This window comes from Macrotis lagotis, chromosome 2 (genome assembly GCF_037893015.1).
Source record: "Macrotis lagotis isolate mMagLag1 chromosome 2, bilby.v1.9.chrom.fasta, whole genome shotgun sequence".
NCBI lineage: Eukaryota > Metazoa > Chordata > Mammalia > Peramelemorphia > Peramelidae > Macrotis > Macrotis lagotis.
In genome coordinates, this window is record NC_133659.1 from 166,085,000 (window position 1) to 166,103,992 (window position 18,993).

At 50.7% G+C, this 18,993-nt stretch overlaps 1 protein-coding gene across 3 annotated transcripts; it reads left to right on the forward strand.

Annotated features, from left to right (window-relative positions):
* The first annotated feature begins 643 nt into the window (after positions 1-643).
* On the forward strand, positions 644-18,625 carry DENND4B (DENN domain containing 4B). 3 transcript variants are annotated; one of them, XM_074223447.1, is made up of 28 exons: positions 644-817; positions 2,388-2,727; positions 3,235-3,487; positions 3,743-3,812; positions 4,078-4,247; positions 4,332-4,576; positions 4,843-4,909; positions 5,005-5,063; positions 5,291-5,435; positions 5,801-5,976; positions 6,191-6,291; positions 6,666-6,881; positions 7,886-8,031; positions 8,274-8,413; positions 8,525-8,651; positions 8,961-9,167; positions 9,490-9,618; positions 9,915-10,074; positions 10,347-10,514; positions 10,760-11,148; positions 11,372-11,494; positions 11,656-11,825; positions 11,919-12,057; positions 12,274-12,510; positions 12,737-12,854; positions 12,976-13,141; positions 13,482-13,546; positions 13,786-18,625. In XM_074223447.1, exons 2-28 carry the CDS (start codon positions 2,411-2,413, stop codon positions 13,929-13,931), a joined length of 4,449 nt encoding a protein of 1,482 aa, XP_074079548.1. In that variant the 5' UTR covers positions 644-817; positions 2,388-2,410; the 3' UTR covers positions 13,932-18,625. The 3 variants fall into 3 exon arrangements, with proteins under 3 accessions (XP_074079548.1, XP_074079547.1, XP_074079549.1); XM_074223446.1 differs by lacking the exon at positions 644-817 and adding an exon at positions 1,101-1,673; XM_074223448.1 differs by lacking the exons at positions 644-817; positions 12,976-13,141; positions 13,482-13,546; positions 13,786-18,625 and adding an exon at positions 1,101-1,673 and having other exon boundaries at positions 12,706-12,756.
* Positions 18,626-18,993: the final 368 nt, after the last annotated feature.

Sequence of the window (18,993 nt, forward strand, 5' to 3'; positions counted from 1 at the left end):
ACGGGGGCCGGGCGGCACGGGGGGCCGGGCGGCACGGGGGGCCGGGCGGCACGGGGGCCCGGGCGGCACGGGGGCCGGGCGGCACGGGGGCCCGGGCGGCAGAGCTCCGGCCCGCCTCGGCCCGCAGGAGAAGACAAAGGCGCCGGTGTGCGCGGCCAGTCGGGGCCTGGGCCCGCCTGCGCGCCTTCTCCCCGAGGCCGCCTGATGGGGCCGGCGCGGGGCAGCGGGGCTGCGGGGCTCCCCGGGCCTCCCCGGGCCTCCCCCCGGGCGCCTCCTCGGCCCTCTGCAGCGCCGCTCCCCTCCTCCCTGCCCCTGCAGACCCGGGGGCGATGCCGGCGTTTCCCTCCATCTTTGGCTCTTCCTCTTTCCAGAAAAGGGAACTGAGATCCGCAGCCTGGGAGCAGGGTGGGGGCTGGGGCGCCCCGGGCGCCGGGCCCGGCCTGGCCGTCCTCCCGGCGGGGAGGCGGGGGCCGCGCGGCTGCAGGCGCCCTCCCAGCCGCCAGGGGGCGGGCTCCGGGCGGCCCGGCCGGGGGCGGGAGGAGCCTCGGGGTCAGCGCGTCTGCGGGGGGCGGCGCGGCGCGCGGGGGGTGTCGGCGGGCGGAGGGCGCGGGCGCGCGGAGCCGGGGCCGGAGCCGGGCAGCGGCGGGGCCGGGCCGAGGCCGGGCTGCGGGGTCACGCGGGCGGCCCGGGGGGAGCCCAGCTGTCGGCGCGCGATGTCCGGGGCCGGCTGAACATCCCCCCCGCGCCCGTCCTCCCGCCCCCTCCCCGCGGAGGGGGCGGGGAGGGGGGCCGGCCGCCCCCGGGAGCCCCGAGGCAGGTAGGTGGGAGGGGAGGGCGGGGAGGCGGCCCCCTGCCCCGCACATCTGGTTCCGCTTCCTCTCGCCTAGGGAAGTGAGAGTGGGAAGCCGGCCCGGCCCCTGCCCTCCCCTCGCAAGCACCTGCCCCCCGCTTCCCCCACTCGGGGACCCCCGTGCCCTCCCGGGCCGCTGGGGCGCAGCTCCTCATCACTCTCCTTTCCGGGGCTGGGGGTATGGGAACCGTGGGGGAGGGGGCCTGGATGGAGGAGGAGGGGGCGGGAGGAGAAGCGGGGTGCTGAGCAGGGGGTGCCCAGCCCCACTGCCCGGGCCACCTGAGGCCAGGCCTGCCGGGTGGTGAGAGGGTGAGGGAGCCAGCAGTGCCAGGTGGGAAGCTGAGCAGCTAAATTAGGATCCTGACGCTGCCAGCCTGTGGCCCCGCTTCCCAGGAGGGGGGCTGAGCTAAATTTAGCCATGGGGATGGGGGGAGCAGAGTAGCCGGGCCAGGTGACGAAGGAGCCAGGCAGGTCCTGTTTCTTTGACTCTGAGGTAAGGCTGGAGACAGATCTTCTGATGGGGGAGAAACACAGATGATGGAGGGTCAGCACTGCTGGAGCCTTGCTCACTGCCGGAATCACACTGTTCTGGGCCCCTCTGCAGTACTCCCTTCCCCCCAGCCCCCCCATATGTTGACTTCCGTCTGGCCCAGCTACAGCTTCCCCTTGGCTGTTTCAGGAAGTCACCTCCCTTCCCCTCTGATGCACCCCCCTCAGCCTGGCTATACTGCCACACTCTGAGCTACCATTCCCCAGGGCTCCCCAGGACCCCATCCGCTCTGCCAGGAACTCCTTCTCCCCTGGTACTGGGCTATGGAAACAGGTGAGTGGGACAGGCAAGGGACTCAGCCCGGGTGGGCCTGCTTCCAACCATGGACTTCGGGGGCAGAGGAAAAACCGAAACCCTCCTCGTGGTCCTCATGGGGCCTACAGAACCGAAAGGGATTTGGATGGGTTAGATAAGTAGAGTTAGCATGGGTTTTTGAGGAGGATGGAGTAGTCATTGTGATTTTGTAGCCCTGGTTCTTATGGGGAATTCAGAAGGGGGGGGTCACTTTGATAGCAGCACGTTAAAAGGATTGGAATACTGCCATGATATTAGTTAAGGTACCTTTAATAATTTTCCTGTGAAGTCAACATACTGCCGCAGCTACCCTGTATACCATCAGTGCTAAGCCCCAAAATAATCAAGGTTACTCTAATACCTGTGGTGGGGAGGCCCTTTAAGAAAGTATAAGATTACTTCTATACCAGGATGCCATAACCAGGGTTCGGGGGTGATGAGAGGAAATCAGGTATAGCGAGGGTAGCGGTGATGTCACTGTAATGTTACTTGAGGGGCTTGTTCCCCTTAAGGAGACTAGATAGGCTGTGAAGTCATGGTGATGTCATGAGTTGGAGAGTTCAGGATTGGTCAATCTACTGTGCTTCTCTGAGTGAGTATGGTAGGGGAATGAGAATGAGGATCATTTAGTTACCTCCTTCCTCGAATTCCATCCCTTACATCTCATACTCTTCCTTACTTTGTCCCTTCCAGATGTAGTAAGTGAAGGGGGGGCCATGGCAGAGGAGAGGCCCCCCCGGCTGGTGGATTACTTTGTGGTGGCTGGGCTGGCAGGGAGTGGAGGAGCAATACCTGAGGAAACCGGGGTCCCTGAGCCAGGGGGCCCCGTACGCCCCCCCCGTCCAGCAGAGCCCATCACAGATGTGGCCATCATTGCACAGGCTCTGGGAGAAAAGGTGCCCCAAGGCTATACTTGTATTCAAGCCTCAGCTAGTGGCCACCCCCTGGAACTCAGTGCTGGACTTCTAGGTGGCTCCCAGCCCACCATCTGCTATCGCAGAGGACGAGACAAACCTCCCCTTGTTGAGTTGGGGTGAGTAACCACTCTAGCCAGGAGCCTTGGAAGAGGGTAAATAGGGAGGTTGGGAATGGGGCATGACCAAAACAGTGTCTAAATGAAGTGACAGAGAAGAGTGAGGAGTGCAGTTTATGAGGGGAAAGGACAAAGGAAGGAAAGGATGGGGATGAAAGGTTTGAATGAGGAAGCAAGATGGATAGCAGAAGCAAATGGGATAGATGGAAGGGAGAGTGAGTTAAGAAAGATGGAGTCCACAGTTTGGTAGGTTAAGGGTATTGAAGATTCAGCAAGATTGGGGCATCTTTTTCCCTTTTCGTTTGCTGCTGATGGTTTTTTGTTGTTGTTTTTGGTTTTTTGGCAAGGCAGTAGGGTTAAGTGACTTGCCCAACGTCACACAGCCAGGTAATTATTAAGTGTCTGAGGTCAAATTTGAACTCAGGTCCTCCTGACTCCAGGGTCAATGCTCTATTCACTGAGCCACCTAGCTGCTCTAGCTGATGTTCTTTCTATTTAACTCACCAGGGTATTATATGAGGGGAAGGAACATCCTAAACCAGGTTTCCAGGTGCTGGAGACAACGCCCTATTGCCATTCTGCTAACCTGGCTCCTCCAGGCCCTGGGCATCCCCGCACCTACCTCACTTATCGACGGGCAGCTGAAGGGACAGGGCTGCATGCACTGGGGATCACTGATCTCTGTCTGATCCTGCCTAGCAAAGGCGAGGGAACTCCCCACACATACTGCCGCCTGCCTCGGAATCTCAATCCTGGCATGGTGAGTGGGGAGGGTAGAAACAACAGGTGGGCTAGGGTGGTAGAGCATGTCTTTAAGAGATGAAGACCCAGGTGGACTTGTGATGAGGTCGGGAGCTGAGGAGGCATCCTGACTTCTCAAGATCGGGGAATGAACATTTGAGAGCAGTTACCTTGGGGGCTAGAAATGTTGAGAACCAGAGAAATTGATAAATCTGGAGCAGGTTACAAGAGCCCCTTTCTCATCTGAAGTCTTCCTCTTGTCTGTCTTGTTCAGTGGGGCCCAGCTGTCTACTTGTGCTACAAGGTGGGCCTGGCAAAGGCTAATACTCTGGTCTATGAGGCAGGTTGGTAGCTAGTACTATTTTCATTCTCTCTACTCCCCTGTGTTCTCTTCTGCTCTTTTTTTTTTTGTGAAAGTCTGCGTACTGTTCCTGGGCCCTCTCCCTAAAACCAGGCTCTGCTTCCTCTCCCCCCACCCCCCCACCCCGCCACCCCATGTCTTTCCTCCACTGTGCCTGTAATGCTCATGTGTACTCTTCCCTGTTGGGACCTGGAAACACTTTTATGGATCTGACACTCTTTTTTTCTCATGTTTTACTTGGTACTCAGAGCTGCTAGGCCGGTACCCAGAGCAGGACAATGAGGCATTCCCACTGCCTGAGTCTGTGCCTGTCTTCTGCCTGCCTATGGGAGCCACTATTGAGTGTTGGCCTGCTCAAACCAAGTACCCAGTGCCCGTCTTTTCCACTTTTGTGCTCACAGGGGCTGCTGGTGACAAGGTAGGACAGAGGAGGAGGAGGAGAGGAGGGCACTGGGCTAGGGGTGACAAAGGGAGCTCCTCTGATGTTCTGCCCTCCCCCAAGGTGTATGGGGCAGCCCTGCAGTTCTATGAGGCGTTCCCACGGGCTCGGCTGTCAGAGTGGCAGGCGAAGGTTCTGGGACTGTTGAGTGCAGTGGATCGGGGCCGGGCACTGGGTGGCCGAGCTGTGCGAAGCCGCCGAGCTGTGGCGGTGCTGTCCCGATGGCCTGCCTTCTCTGCTTTCCATGCCTTCCTCACCTTCCTTTATCGATACTCTGTCTCTGGCCCCCACCGGTTACCCTTGGAAGCGTGAGTGCTGGCCCTCCTGGGGAGAGGGGTCAGAGGGAGGAGAGAAGGATGGGAGGGATTTGGGAAGTTAAAGGAGTTACTGAGCATGGGAAAGATATGTGGGGGAGGTGGATAATGGAAGTGGGAAAATAAAAGACAGGGAGGGAAAAGGAATATGAAAAAACTGGGAACCTAAGGGGAAATGGGTAGAGGGACTAGAGGATGGGATACAGATAAGGGAGATCCTGCTCCCTGACCTGCTCCCTTCTCCCCTCCACCTTTCCCAGGCACATCTCCCACTTCATGCACAATGTTCCCTTTCCCTCTCCTCAGAGACCCCGTATCCTGGTACAGGTGAGAGCTGGGGCTTGGCCTGGGGCAGGACAGTGGGGTTTTAATGGTTGCAGAATTCTCCCATCTGCTAATGGCTCTGTCTTCTGCACCCCCAGATGTCTCCCTATGACAACCTGCTCCTCTGTCAACCTGTTTCATCTCCCCTGCCTCTGAGGTATGAGCCCAAATGGGGAGAGAGTGGGTACTGGAATTCACATTGGGCACTACCCATTGGATAGGTAGACAGCACTGCAGACATCTCATTGCTATCCTTTCCTCCTGGGATTTGGCTGTTGTCTGAGGCTCTGGGGTGCTGTCCTTTTCTTGAAGCTGGTGTTAAGACATTTTTAGGGGATCTACTTGGTGACTTGCTGGGTTTGGGTTTTGGGCATTGCCTTGCAGTGGTGCCAGCTTCTTGCAACTGCTGCAAAGCCTGGGACCTGAGCTGGCAGTAACTCTGCTGATTGCTGTTCTTACTGAGCATAAACTTCTGGTTCATTCTCTTCGACCTGACCTGCTCACCAGTGTCTGTGAAGCCCTGGTCTCTGTGAGTCCCTTATCCTGCTTACCTTGGTCCCCAGAACTTTCCTTTGAACACTTCCTAGGATGCCTACTCTGGGGTTAAGTCATTCTGAGTCAAAACCTTCCCTTAAGCCATTGGACCCCTTTCAGGATTCCCCTCTGGTTTCCAACTCCCCTTCCTAAGACTTCACCCAGAGAACATATCCTCACTTGGCACCAATATCTATCAGATTCCTTGCCTGGATCCCTTCCCTCTACCTGGGACCCTGTTTCTAGAATTGTTTTCTCTCCCACTCCTTCAACCATTTTGGCCCTTTCCCTTGTTTGCCATTCTCTTTCCCTGGATCCCAGGGTTTACCCCTTCTCACCTCCTACCCCCCCCTGCCCCAGATGATCTTCCCATTGCACTGGCAGTGCCCCTACATCCCTCTCTGCCCACTGGTGCTGGCAGATGTGCTGAGTGCCCCTGTACCCTTCATCGTGGGCATCCACTCCAGCTACTTTGACCTGCATGACCCACCTGCTGATGTCATCTGCGTTGACCTTGACACCAACACGCTTTTCCAGTGAGAAGGATGGTGACTGTAACTTGAGGGTGGTGGGACTGGCAGATTAAAAGGTGCAGGCCTGGTGAGGGTGGGCTCAGAGCAGCTGATGTGAGGTGGGACCAACAAGGGCCCTGGCCCCCTTCCAGAAAATCAGCTTCAGCCACAGAGTTGGGGGCATTTTAGGAGAAGTAGTATGTGGATTCCATTCTCTTGTCTGCCATGTGCCTCACAGGACAGAAGAGAAGAAGCTTCTCTTGCCCAGGGCCCTTCCCCGCCGGCCATACAAAGTGCTGCTGAACACACTGACGACCCTCCACCAGCAGCTGGACCAGAGTGAGCATTACTGGGGACTTGCTACTGTTGTTGTTTGTGAGGCATGGTTATGGCTTAACATTTGAAAGGCTTGTGGAGGACTTGGAAATTATATGGGGATATTTAGGGAATCAAGAAATTGTCATGGAGGGAGTAAATAGACTTAAAAATTCATTTAGTAGGAGAGAGGATCAAAAACTAATAGAAGAGAATGTTTAAAAGTAACCAAATATGATGAAAAGATTGAGGGCATAGTTGGGGCAGTTAAAACTTTCATTTGAGGATAGTTTTCTATCCTGCTATTGGAGAGGAGGAGACTTAGTAGCTTGGACGTGGAAAGGTGGGAAGTGAGGCAGACATCCTGTTTTCCGTCCCTTCATTTCCTTGTCCCCCAGCATACACACGGCCCGAGGAGGAGGCCTCTCTGGAGTTTCTGCTGACTGACTATGAGGCAGTGTGTGGGAAACGGGCCCGGTTGGAGCGGGAAGTCCAAGGGGCCTTCCTTCGCTTTATGGCCTGCCTGCTTAAGGGCTATCGAACCTTCTTGCGACCACTCACCCAGGCACCCTCTGAGAGTGCTCGTGATGTTGACAACCTCTTCTTCCTGCAGGGTAAGAGTGCAGAGTTGTACCCACAGCAGCCCCTGGGGTTATTAGGGAAGGTGTCGGGGCTCAGAGATTAGAGATGGGCAGTGAGAGAGAAGCAGACAGGTAGTGGGGAGTGATAGGCTAATAGGGTATTTGGGAAGCTCCCAGTTTTGACTAGGGAGAAAAAACAACTTCTAAGAGTAAGAGAATAAGCCTAATGATCCATTTGCACAGAACTCTTGACCATCAGTACTGGTGTGATGGGAAATTAATGGGGAACAGAACATTTTGAGGAGCCTGAGGCTCACATTTGCACATTTGTATGAAATACTTTGCATTAAACTCATTTGAACTTCATAACAGCCCTGTGAAGTAGATGGTATTATTATCCCCATTTTATAGTTTAGAGAACCAAGGCTCGTACAACTAGTAAATGTTTGAAGCAGGATTTGAACCCAGGTCTTCCTTGTGGCAAGAGTACTGGATTTGGCATCAGTAGAGCCCTAGCTGGGTTCGAATCCTATCACCATCATAGGAGCTGGATAACTCTTGAGTAGTTCTTTTTTATCTGAGTTTCAACCCTTTTATCTACAAAGGGGGTATCCTAAAACCTGGCCTACTTACTTCACAGGATTGTTGTGAGGATCTAACTAGATCACCTTTGTAAAGGGCTTTGGAAACCTTCAAGTGCTACATAAATGTCAGCCGTCATTTAATCAATAAAGCATTTATTGCCATTAAAGCCTGCTATGTGCCAGAGGCCATGGTAGGCGCTGTAAGGGGAGTGGGGGAGGGAAATGGGAGGAGGGGAGGGAAGACAGTTTGAAGTCTATAGGAAGCAGATACAGGGTAATGTGGGACTGGGCAATGGTGCCAAGTTGCAAAGTAAATCCTTAGTCTTACTGTGCCAGGGAGGGGGTCCCAGATAGGCGTTAGTTGGGTAGAGCCAACGGAGAGTGCCCTTTGGAAATAGTTCCTGAAGTGTGGGCATCACTGAGTTACCTAATCACCTTCCTTTCCGCCCCTAGGCTTCCTAAAGTCCCGAGAACGCTCTAGTCACAAATTCTATGCTCAGCTACTCCACACGCAGATGTTCTCCCAGTTCATTGAGGAATGCTCCTTTGGCTCTTCCCGCCATGCTGCCTTGGAGTTCTTTGATTCATGTGTTGACAAGGTACCTCTCATCACTCCATCTGGATGTTTTCTCTTTGTGTCTGTGTATCCTCTTGTCCTCCAAGCTAGGTATTGCTCCACTTCCTCTTCAGTCTGTGGCTTTTTTGTTCCCAAGCTGTGTTTCTGCCCCTTCAATTTCCCCCAGACTTTTCCCAGTTCTTGTCTCTGTCTTCCTTGCCTTCTTCAACTTTATGTCCTCTTTCAGTGAGCCTTGTGTCCATCTCCATACCAATTCCCCTTTAGGTTCATCCAGAACAGGAGAAGCCAGAGCCTGTGCCCTTGGTGGAGTTGGAGGAGCCCTCAGGAAGTGAACTCACAGTCTTTATCACCCCTCCCGAGGAGCCTGTAGTGGCCGAGGGCACTGAATCTACTCCTTTATATTGGTAAGAGCCTTTTCTTCCTTTCCCCATCCCCACCCCTTCCTCCTTTAAATCCCCCTGCAAGCTTCCTTAGTCCCCATTGGCCATTCCCCACTCAAAGTGCTGTCCTTCCAGTTACGATGGGTTCCCTGAGCTTCGGGCTGAACTGTTTGAGTCCCCCCAAGAGCAACCTGGATTCTCTCCTGCCCCAGGGCCCTCTCGAAGTGCACCTAGTAGCCCTGCTCCACGGCGCACCAAACAGGTAAATGGTGTGTGTTAACTTGGGGGACCAGGGGCCAATCACTGACTCCCAGAAGCGTGTCTACTCTTCCCAATTCCTAGGTCAAATTAACCCTCTTCTGTGCTCTCCGCATTCCCTTCAACTTTTCTTTGGGATTCCAGATATTGTCTCTTCTCCCTGGGCAATCCAGTAACATCATCCATGTAGTCCCCAGCCTTTGGGAACTTGTCTGATCTGGAACTCTGACCAGGAACTCTAAGCAGGATGTTAAAGTGTCCTAGATCTCTGCACCCCATTGCTGATACTATTCTCATCCTGGTGCCCTGGCAGGAAATGAAGGTTGCCCAGAGAGTAGCCCAGAAGTCAGCAGCAGTGCCTGAGCTCTGGGCCCGATGTCTGCTGGGACACTGCTATGGGCTCTGGTTCCTGTGTTTACCTGCCTATGTTCAGTCTTCCTCTTCTCGAGTCCGGGCTCTCCATACTGCCTACCAGGTGCTTCGACAAATGGAAAGTCGAAAGGTGGTGTTGCCTGATGAGGTGGGCATCAGAAAAGGGGTATCAGGGCAGAGGGGAAAATGGCAGAGAGAAGAGAAAGAGGAACTGGGTTGACAAAGAATAGTGGGGGCCTATAGTGATGATAGGAAGAAATGGGGGGTGTACATGAGAGAGCAAAAGGAGGGTGACTCTGCTTAGGGGCACAGAAGACTCAGGCTTAGCACATGGTGGTAGGGAAAGGGAATTGGGAAAAGGAGAGGGCTGAGTGGGTTGATCTGAGACCCAGCTGAGGTTGGGCTGGCTGAGGCCTGGATTGGGCTTGAGTCGGGTCTCATCATCCTTTGTCCTACATGACTGTCCCCAGGTGTGTTACCGTGTCCTAATGCAGCTTTGCTCACACTATGGAGAACCTGTTCTGTCTGTACGTGTCATGCTAGACATGAGGAGGGCGGGCATTGTGCCCAACACTATCACCTATGGCTACTACAACAAGGTGCCTACTGCTGGGAATGAGGTCGGGGGGTTGGGGGAGACACAGACAGGCTAGGGAAGTCCATAAGCAGCTGCTGCCCTCAGCATCATGTTCTCTTCCATCCCCTGGAGGCTTTGCGTTCTCTCAAGAGGAGTCTGCTTGTTCATAGCTCTGCCCCACTTTGGGCAACAATACCCTAGACATGGGGTAGGGAAAGGATAGAATTTTCAATGTCATCCCAGACTGGCATGGTGGATATTTAGGGGCATGGAGGAGAGAGGGATCTGTCTCAGCATAATAGGGGCTTTGTCCTGCAGGCTGTACTAGAAAGCAAGTGGCCATCTGGCACTACAGGTGGCCGCCTCCGTTGGGCCAAGCTCCGGAATGTGGTCCTGGGAGCTGCGCAGTTTCGGCAGCCCCTTAGAGAGCGGAGGCAACAGGAACAGGCGTTGAGGAGGGCAAGAAGTTCACAGCCAGGTGGGTAGGGGGGCAGTAGTAAGGAGGGGAGACCAAAGGGGTCTGGGTAGGTCCAAGCTAGGGAAACTTGCATTTTGGCAGGAATCCATGGAAAGCTAGAAATCCTTGGTTTTGTTTGTGTGAGGGTTGGAAAGATTATTGCTTAGCAGGCACAATCATGAAAATGTATCTTCCCCATCTTAGGTCTGTGTGGTGGCAGTGATTGGGGGTGGGTGGCAGGGATCTTTGTCTTTCATCCTCAGACACTCTACCTACCTGAAGCTCTTTTGCAGAGCCCCGCCTGGAGCGGCCCTCCCCGACCCGTCCCCTTCATCGCCAGACCACCTGGGCAGGGCGAAGCTTTCGGGACCCAGCCTCTCCCACTGGGCGGCTGGTGAAGAGTGGTAGTCTGGGTAGTGCCCGAGGGGCACAGCCTTCTGTGGAGGCTGGTGTGGCACACAGTGAGTGCCAACATGTCCTTCTCACCCCACTTTGCTGATATTCCCTGCCTCAGGAGAAAGTAGGACCTTTTGTGGGTGGGAGGGTTAGTGCCAAATGGAATTTTGGGCATCATGGGTATTCATGTGCCCTAGGATTGTGTCTGTTCAGTGACAGGGACAACTTGGGGAGGGAACATCCCTCCCTTAGTAGTTTTGATGCTTAGAGGATGAGCACCATGCTCCCTGAACCCTTCTCTTTCCCTTAGTGATAGAGGCCCTGGGTGTCCTAGAGCCCCAGGGGTCCCCTTTGTCCTGGCATGATGGCAGCCTCTCTGATGTAAGCCTGGCAAGTGAAGATCCAACGCCTGGAGGCAGCCCTGGGGGATCAGGCATGGCTCTGAGTGCCCATTCAGCTGAGGCCCTAGATGGGCTGGGTGGGCAGGCACCCAAGGCTGGCAAACGGCAGGATGCAGTGGGTACTCCCCGGCGGGGAATAGGTGCCCGTCTACAGCAGCTGCTCACCCCCTCCCGTCGCAGCCCTGCCTCCCGTGCCCCTCCATCTGAGCTGCCCTCAGAGTTGGCCCTGCCAGCCCGTCGAAGTCCTATGGACAGTCTCCTGCGACCCCAGGAACGTCCAGGATCCACTGCCTCTGAGGTATCTATTCTCCAGGAAGGACCTGGGGGGAGAAGCCTTTGGGTTTGGGAAGAAGACCGCTTCCAGTAGTGTCTGAGGATGGGCCCTAAAGAACAGAACATCTTCTTGGGGCCACTAGCTGTGGCATAAGGAGATTCTGGCACCTCCTGGGGTGGGAAGATTGGGCCCTTAGTGTGTGGCTATCCTGAGGAGCCCTCCTACCAACCCCTGATTTTCTATGTAGAGCTCCACATCTCTGGGTAGTGAGTGGGATCTCTCCGAAAACTCCCTCAGCAGCCTCAGCATCCAGCGTTCCTCAGAGCGCCTTAGCGACACCCCTGCACTTTCACAGCCAGCCCCTGTTGAGGTAACATGCTGCAGGCAGGAGCAGCAGGTTTGGGAAATGGGAAGAATGGGAATCTTGAGGGGATCTGGGGCAGGAAATTAGGTTGGGGGGATTTGAGAAGGCAGGAAGGGGATGCTGAGGCCTGAAGATATTGATCAGGTGCCCTTTCATGTCCCCTGCAGATTCTTCTGTCTAGCTGTTCTCTATGCAGAGCTTGTGACTCCCTAGTGTATGATGAAGAGATCATGGCAGGCTGGGCCCCTGACGACTCCAATCTCAACACCACCTGCCCCTTCTGTTCGCGTCCTTTCGTGCCCTTGCTTAGTGTCCAGACCCTTGACTACAGGCCTCGGTATGTAAAGAGTCTAGGAGGATGGGGAGATGAATTGGGAGAGTTGGACAAGCCAGGAACTATTCTAAAATCCTTTTTATGTCTGCTTGGCAGTGACCTTCATAGTACACCCACCTCTGCAGGTGGCAGTAATAGAGATGCTCCCATCCCCGGGGGCCCTGGCCCTGTCCTCAGCAACCGACGACTCTGCCTTGCCCTAGATGACTCCTCTGTTTGTAATGGAGACACTGAGGTGAGGGTTGGGCTGGGGATAAGTCAGCGATAGGGGTGGACCCAGTGGGTAAGGGTTCATTTCTAAGTAGAAGAGGAAGTGAAACTGTGCTAGGGGACTTGGTTAAGGGATGGGTATGATGGCATTGTCTTTGAAAGCTTGCCAGAGAGAGGCATAATCCTAGGAGGAGGCACAGAGGTGACGATTTTTTTATTCCTCTTTGGGTCTGGTGGGCAGAGTGTTCCGAGGAAAGTGGAAGGTGGGGCATGGGCATACCTGAGTCCTCTGGTGCTACGCAAGGAGCTGGAGTCCCTGGTGGAGAATGAGGGCAGTGAGGTACTTGCATTACCCGAGCTTCCTGCCGCCCATCCCATCCTCTTCTGGAACTTGCTTTGGTACTTCCAACGGCTTCGACTGCCCAGCACCTTGCCTGGCCTCATTTTTGCTGCCTGTGATGGGCCTCCCCCAGCCCAGGTCAGTGCCCCTACAAGACCCTGAATTTCTGTCTCTTTGCCCCCTCCATTTTCTTGTCCTGTACTCTTTATCTTTTTCTTCCTTACTACCTAGTCTTCTGTCTCCCTATCATTTCATCTCACACCTTCAAACTACTGCCTACTCCTTTTGTTTCCCTGTTCCCCACCTCCCATCCCTCTGCCCCCTGTCTTCCAGGCCTGGCTCTAACCCTCCCCCCAACCCCCAGGCCCCGTCCCCTTGGCTGCCCTCAGAATCAGCTATGGTGCAGGTACGGCTGCTGTGGGATGTGCTGACTCCTGACCCTGACAGCTGTCCTCCCCTCTACGTCCTTTGGAGGGCTCATAGTGAGTTTGACGCCTGGGCAGGGTGTGGTATTTGGGAAATGAGGCATTATTGGGGGGGGAGGTCTTCTCCCCCTGCAGAAGGGCTTGGGATCCCAGTTTCCTTCTCTTCTTCTCCTGCTAGGCCAGATCCCTCATCGGGTGGCCTGGCCAGGCACAGCCCCTGCAGCTCTGAATCTTGCTCTGCTGGAGGCTGTGCTTCTCCATGTGGGATTCAATGAAGTACACAAAGCTGTTTCCCTTCTCCTGGACACGCTAGGCTCCCCTCCTGAGGGCCTGCATCTGCAGCGGTAACCCCCCCCCCATTTTTGTTGTAATGTCCATTAGGACATTCAGACAACCCTTCTTCAGATCCTCCCATTCTATCTCCCCCCAAGTCTTCTCCATCGCTAGATAGTCCCCCATAGACTCATGAACTCTAGAGCTGGAATGGCTCATCTGGTCCAGCCCTTTCATCTCCATACCTTGAGTGGTGAAGCATGACTAAGGTCACACAGGGAGGAGGCTGCTGAGCTCTCAGCCTGGGCTCCTCATTCCACAGAAATCAGCCTTATCTCACTACAGGCTTGCTCTTCCTGGGCAGCTTCCCCTACTTCCCTGCTCATTCACCTTTCACTTTTCTACCTCCAGAAGCATCTACCGAGAGATTCTATTCCTGACTATGGCTGCCCTGGGCAAGGACCATGTGGATATAGGTAATGGGGGAAGGGACAGAAGGAAAATAGGGAAAGGGAGCCAGGACATCTTGCATGGTTGAAAATTTCTGCACTGTGACGGTGCCTCAAAAGCTATCATGTTGGGATAAGTCAAATACCAGGTTCCAGACATACTGATGGGATATTTTGGGGATAGTATGAGGGCTTCAGTTTCCTGTCACCCTTAGGTATTTTGTTCACCTCTTCATATACCACCCTTCTCTCCTTTCCTCTGCTAGTGGCCTTTGACAAGAAGTACAAAGCAGCCTTCAATAAGCTGGCGAGCAGCTTGGGCAAAGAGGAGTTGCGGCGGCGGCGGGCACAGATGCCTACCCCAAAAGCCATCGACTGTCGCAAGTTTTTTGGGGCACCTTTGGAATGCTAGGACCTCTGGGTCTCCCATCCCAGCCTAAGGGATAGAGGAATCTCTGGGCAATGTGTTTCCTCTGCTCCCCAAGATTAGGGAGTATGCCAGGCAGAATGCCCAGTCTGTGGGCATCGTTTGGGGCAGGAGAGGTCACTGATACCAAAAGTCACAACTCCCCTTGTTTCTGACCCGCTTTTCTTGTGCTGTTGTGGGAGGAGAGTTGGCACAACTCTTCCTCTCCTGCCCTCCACAAATCCAGGTGCCTCCTTCCAAGGCATCCCTAGATCCATGTCCACCTGTCATTTTAGAAGTTTTTGTTTTAAAAAACAACTGGAAAGATTCAGAACTGCTGAGCCTCTGCCTTGGTCCTGGGGGTGTGTGTCACCTCCCCGCCCAGGTCAGAAATGCTCCCCTGGGCCCACCCCTGCCTTCTGCCACAATATTGATATTTTATTTTGTTATTTATTCTGGAGCCACATCAGCTGCCTCGATTTGGGGATCCCTGTTAAGATTGGAAAGGTGGGGAACTGAAACTTCTGGGCTTGTAATTGTATTCCCCTCCTCCTCTCCCTAAGGATGAGAACTCAGGGAGGCAGAAGCTTGGTTTCCCCATATACATTTTATGTCCCCACTTTGTCTCAGCTCCAGGAATTGGGGTGTTCTTCCCTCTTTTCCCTTCCTCCTCCCCTCCTTCCCGGGGCTGCTTTACCCACCCAGGGCCCTGATCTGTGCAATAACGATTGTCTTTGAGGTTTTGTTGGATGTAAATACAGTAAAAGCTGCTTCTCTCTTTTCTTTGCCGTCTATTCCTTCCTGTGTCCAGGGTTGGGGGAGAAGAGTTGGGGGTGACTACTTCCTGCAAGGTTCAGTTACCTGGTTATATTCTTAACAGGATTCCTGTCCTTGTCTTAAGTGCTAGTGAGCTTTGCTTCTTATGTCTTTCTTTACTAGAGGGAACCTCTCCTTTCTTGGGAACAGGGAAGGGAGTAAATCTAGCATTGCCCATGGTGGTGCCAGTCTGTGTGGCGCTTTCAATCCTTCCCACACAATCGCCCCCTTGTCACCTCCCCTCCCACTTCTTGTCCTACACAAAGGGACCATTCTCTTGGGTCCTTGAGCTCATCTCTATCCTCCTTTCCCCATTCCCACTTTATGTCCTCTCAACTTCCCTAGGACCTTCCCAGAAAGAATCCTTTTTCTGCTGCTATTCATTCTTGTATCTAGACTTTAGGAACAGTTCACCTCCTTTCCCTTCAAGCTTCCACCATCAAAGCACTGCAGTGGAAAGAAGGGAACCAGGGAAGAGCACACATGGATTCTGAATTTAGGCTCTCAAAAGAGCTGAAAATGAGACATCTATTATTTTCTGAATTTTTTGGGCCCATGTAGGAACCATCCTCCCTCCTTCCCCACGATAATGAAATCTGAAGCTAGAAGAGCCACAAAACCAGTTATTAAACTGAATTTGCCAACAAAACAAAGCAAAGTCTTTGGGGGGTAGTGGGGAGAAGTGTTAGGACATAACCACTTACAGAAGTCTCCAGACAGGAGAGAGTAAGCAGGATCTTCTAGAAACCAAGGGAGAAAACAAACCACCACTGAATATTGGGATCTTCTAAGTATGTCATCTTGACATCCTTTTCCAAATGTACTCTCCCATCCCCAAAGGGGCTTATTTCCTTGAATTTTTTTCTTCTTGCCAAGACAGAACTCCCATCTCTGAGGGAAGCCCTCACTATTAAAAAAAAAAATTCTTTCAAACTGTATACTTCAGCAACAAACATTACAAGTTTCCAAAAACTGGAGAATGCTGAACTTAGTTTTTTCAAAAGAAAAAAATGTTACAGTGGTAACAGAATTGCTATATCCCCTTCTGTACTTGTTGTTTTCTGGAATTTTAAACAATGCTTTGTTGATGCTTTTTCCATTGTTAATCACTATCCATTAAATGGCTTCTTTTTTTGTGGCAAGTCCTCCCTTCTACCCTTTACCTTTCTCCTAGGATCACTCCCCCAGCCAACCTCCCACATCCTGATCCTTTCTTCTTAGGACTTTTAGCTCCTCTTCCCACGGTATTCCCACAGAAACCACAGTGGTTAAGAGTGCCAGATCTGATGTTAGACACGAGTTCAAATCTTGCCTCACTAGCAAAAGACACAATATCCTAACCTCAGTTTCTTCATCTATAAAATTGGCATAAGAATAGCCCTACCTCAAAAAAAAATTATAAAAAAAAAAGAATAGCTCTCAGGTTTGTTGTGAGGATCAAATAAACTAGCATGTAAAGTACTATATAAACCATAATGTGCTGTATAAATGTTAGTAGTCATAGTGGCAGGATGATGGATATTGTTGTTCACCTCTATCTGAATCTTCATGACCCTCTTTGAGGTTTTCTTGACAAAGATATTGGAATGGTTTGCCTATTCCAGCTCATTTTACAGATAAGGAACTGAGGCAAACGGGCTAGTAAATATCTGAGATCAGTTTTGAACTCAGTCAAAATTAAGTCTGACTCCACTGTACCACCTAGCTGCCCTCCTATAAGGGATAGATCATTGAATTTGGTAGTTAAAAAATCTGCATTTAAGTCTTAGCTCTTAAGTGACCTTGAGCAAGTTCCAGTCTCCAGATCTTCATTTTACTCAACTGTAACATGTGAGAATTAAATGAGGTAATATAGCTAAAGAAGTTTTTAAGCTTTAAAGTACTATGGAAACGTGAACTATTTTAAAATTCAACAAATATTTACTGTATCCCTACTCTAACTAGTTCTGTGCTAGCTGCTAAGAGAATTCTAAAGACATTTTTCAGTTGAATCTGAGAGTCCATCACTTTGGATGATCCCCTCAATGTTGCAAATCACAGCTCTTCTGTGCCTTCTTGCCCTGTGTGACTATTGGCTGTTCCTTCCCAGAAGTTCACCACTAGGAATCCACTTAACAAAAGTTATGGCCTTATTTATTTTCTTATGATGTCATAAGGGTACCAGTGGAGTACACTGGCTGTCCACCTACACTGTCATCACTTGGCTCATCTTCCTTATTGTTTTGCTCTTCAAAATTCATTAGTTATATGTTGCAGTGTGCTCACTCTTGCCATGCAACTTTTCACTGCGTTACATGTGATTCTCGTTTTCACTTTTTTTTTTGGAGATGTAATCTCCCATGGTTTACATCCATATGACAACACTGGTAGAATGCTGGAACTAAAAAGAGGGCCTTCGTTTTTGGAAAGAAGCCAGTCACCAAAGAAGGTATATGACTGTCAGTCATATCATCAAGGAGTTTGCAAAATCTGCAAAATCTTCTAATTCTACTAATAATGATAATAATAATGGCATATCTGGTGTGCCAATAGCTATGCATACAACCTATAGCTGGTGTGTTTCTGGGACATCAAGAAACCTAGGAAACCAACAGACTATTATTCACTCATGTCTACAACCCTATAACCCCACAAGTAACTTCCATTTCCCAAACCATGAGGCCTATCAGTGAGCATTTGGAAAGGGAATTAGCAATCACTGAACCTGTATGGCTTCGTTAAGAACAGGTCATGCCAGACTAACCTCATTTCCTTTTTTGACAAGGTAATTAGACTGGTAGATCAGGAAAATGCTAAAGATAGAATATACATTGATTTATGTTTAAAATTATTTTTGTTTCATTAAATACTTCTCAATTACATGTAAAAAATTATAACAATTATTTTTTAAAATTTTGAGTTTCAAATTCTATCCTTACCCCCTTCCTTGAGAAGCTTTGATTCAGTTTATACTTGTGAGGTCATGCCAAAGATTCCTGTATTAGTCATGTTGTAAAAGAAAACACAAAAGAATAAAAGTACATTTTTTTAAAAGTATGCTTCAACGTATATTCAGACTTCACTAGTGTTCTTGCTAAAGGTGGATAGCATTTTATACCACAGGTCACTTGGAATTGTCTTAGATCTTTGTCTTGATCTGTATAGCTGTCTTTCACAGTTGATCATCTATATAATATTGCTATTACTATGTACAATGTTCTGATTCTGCTCACTTTTGTCCATTGTCCAAGAGTTCATATAAGTGTTCCCTTGTTTTCCTTGAAATCATTCTCATCATTTCTTATAGTACAGATTATATTCTATCATAATCATTTATGTATTCAACCATTCACAAATTGATAGGCATCTCCTCAATTTCCAGTTCTTTGCCACCACAAAAGGAGGTGCTACATAGTTTGTTGTAAAAACAGGTCCTTTTCCCTTTTTTGGTCCCTTGGAGATATAGTCCTGATACTATTGCTGGATTAAAGGGTATGTACAATTTTATAGCTTTTGGGCATCATTCCAAATTGTTCTCTAGTATGGACCACTTCACTAATCCACACACAGTGTCTTGATTTTTCTACATCTCTCCAATGTTTGTCATTTTCCTTCCTTCCATGTTAGCCAATCTGATAAGCATGAGACTGTATCTGAGTTTTCATTTGTATTTCACTAAAAAGTATTATTTTTTCATAAGACATAAGCTTTGATTTCTGAAAATTGCCTGTTTATATCCTCTGACCATTTATCAATTGCAGAATGGCTCTTATTTTTCTCAATTTGACTCAGTTCAATGTATATTTAAGAAATGAGGTTTTTATCAGAGAAATTTGTTGCAAAATTTTCCCCCAGCTTCCAGTTTTCCTTCTTATTTTGGTTGTATTAGCTTTGTGCAAAAGCTTTAATTTCCTGTACTCAGAATTATCTATTTTATTTTCTATAATTTCTAACTCTTATTTGGGTATAAACTCTAACTTTCCTTATAAATCTGAAAATTATATTTTTTCATGTTTCCTTAATTTATTTATGATATTACCCTTTATGCCTCATCTTGGTAGATAGTGTGGAATGCCGGTCTATGTCTAATTTCTGTCAAATTACTCTTCTTGGAGGGGCAGCTAGGTGGTACAGTGGATAGAGCACCAGCCCTGGAGTCAGGAGTACCTGAGTTCAAATCTGGCCTCAGACACTTAATAATTACCTAGCTGTGTGGCCTTGGGCAAGCCATTTAACCCATTGCCTTGCAAAAAACCTAAAAAAAAATTATTCT

Coding starts and splice junctions, on each gene's coding strand:
- DENND4B (XM_074223446.1), top strand. Junction 10,515..10,759: donor GGAGGCTGGTGTGGCACACA/GTGAGTGCCAAC, acceptor TCTTTCCCTTAG/TGATAGAGGCCCTGGGTGTC. Junction 11,826..11,918: donor ACCCTTGACTACAGGCCTCG/GTATGTAAAGAG, acceptor TCTGCTTGGCAG/TGACCTTCATAGTACACCCA.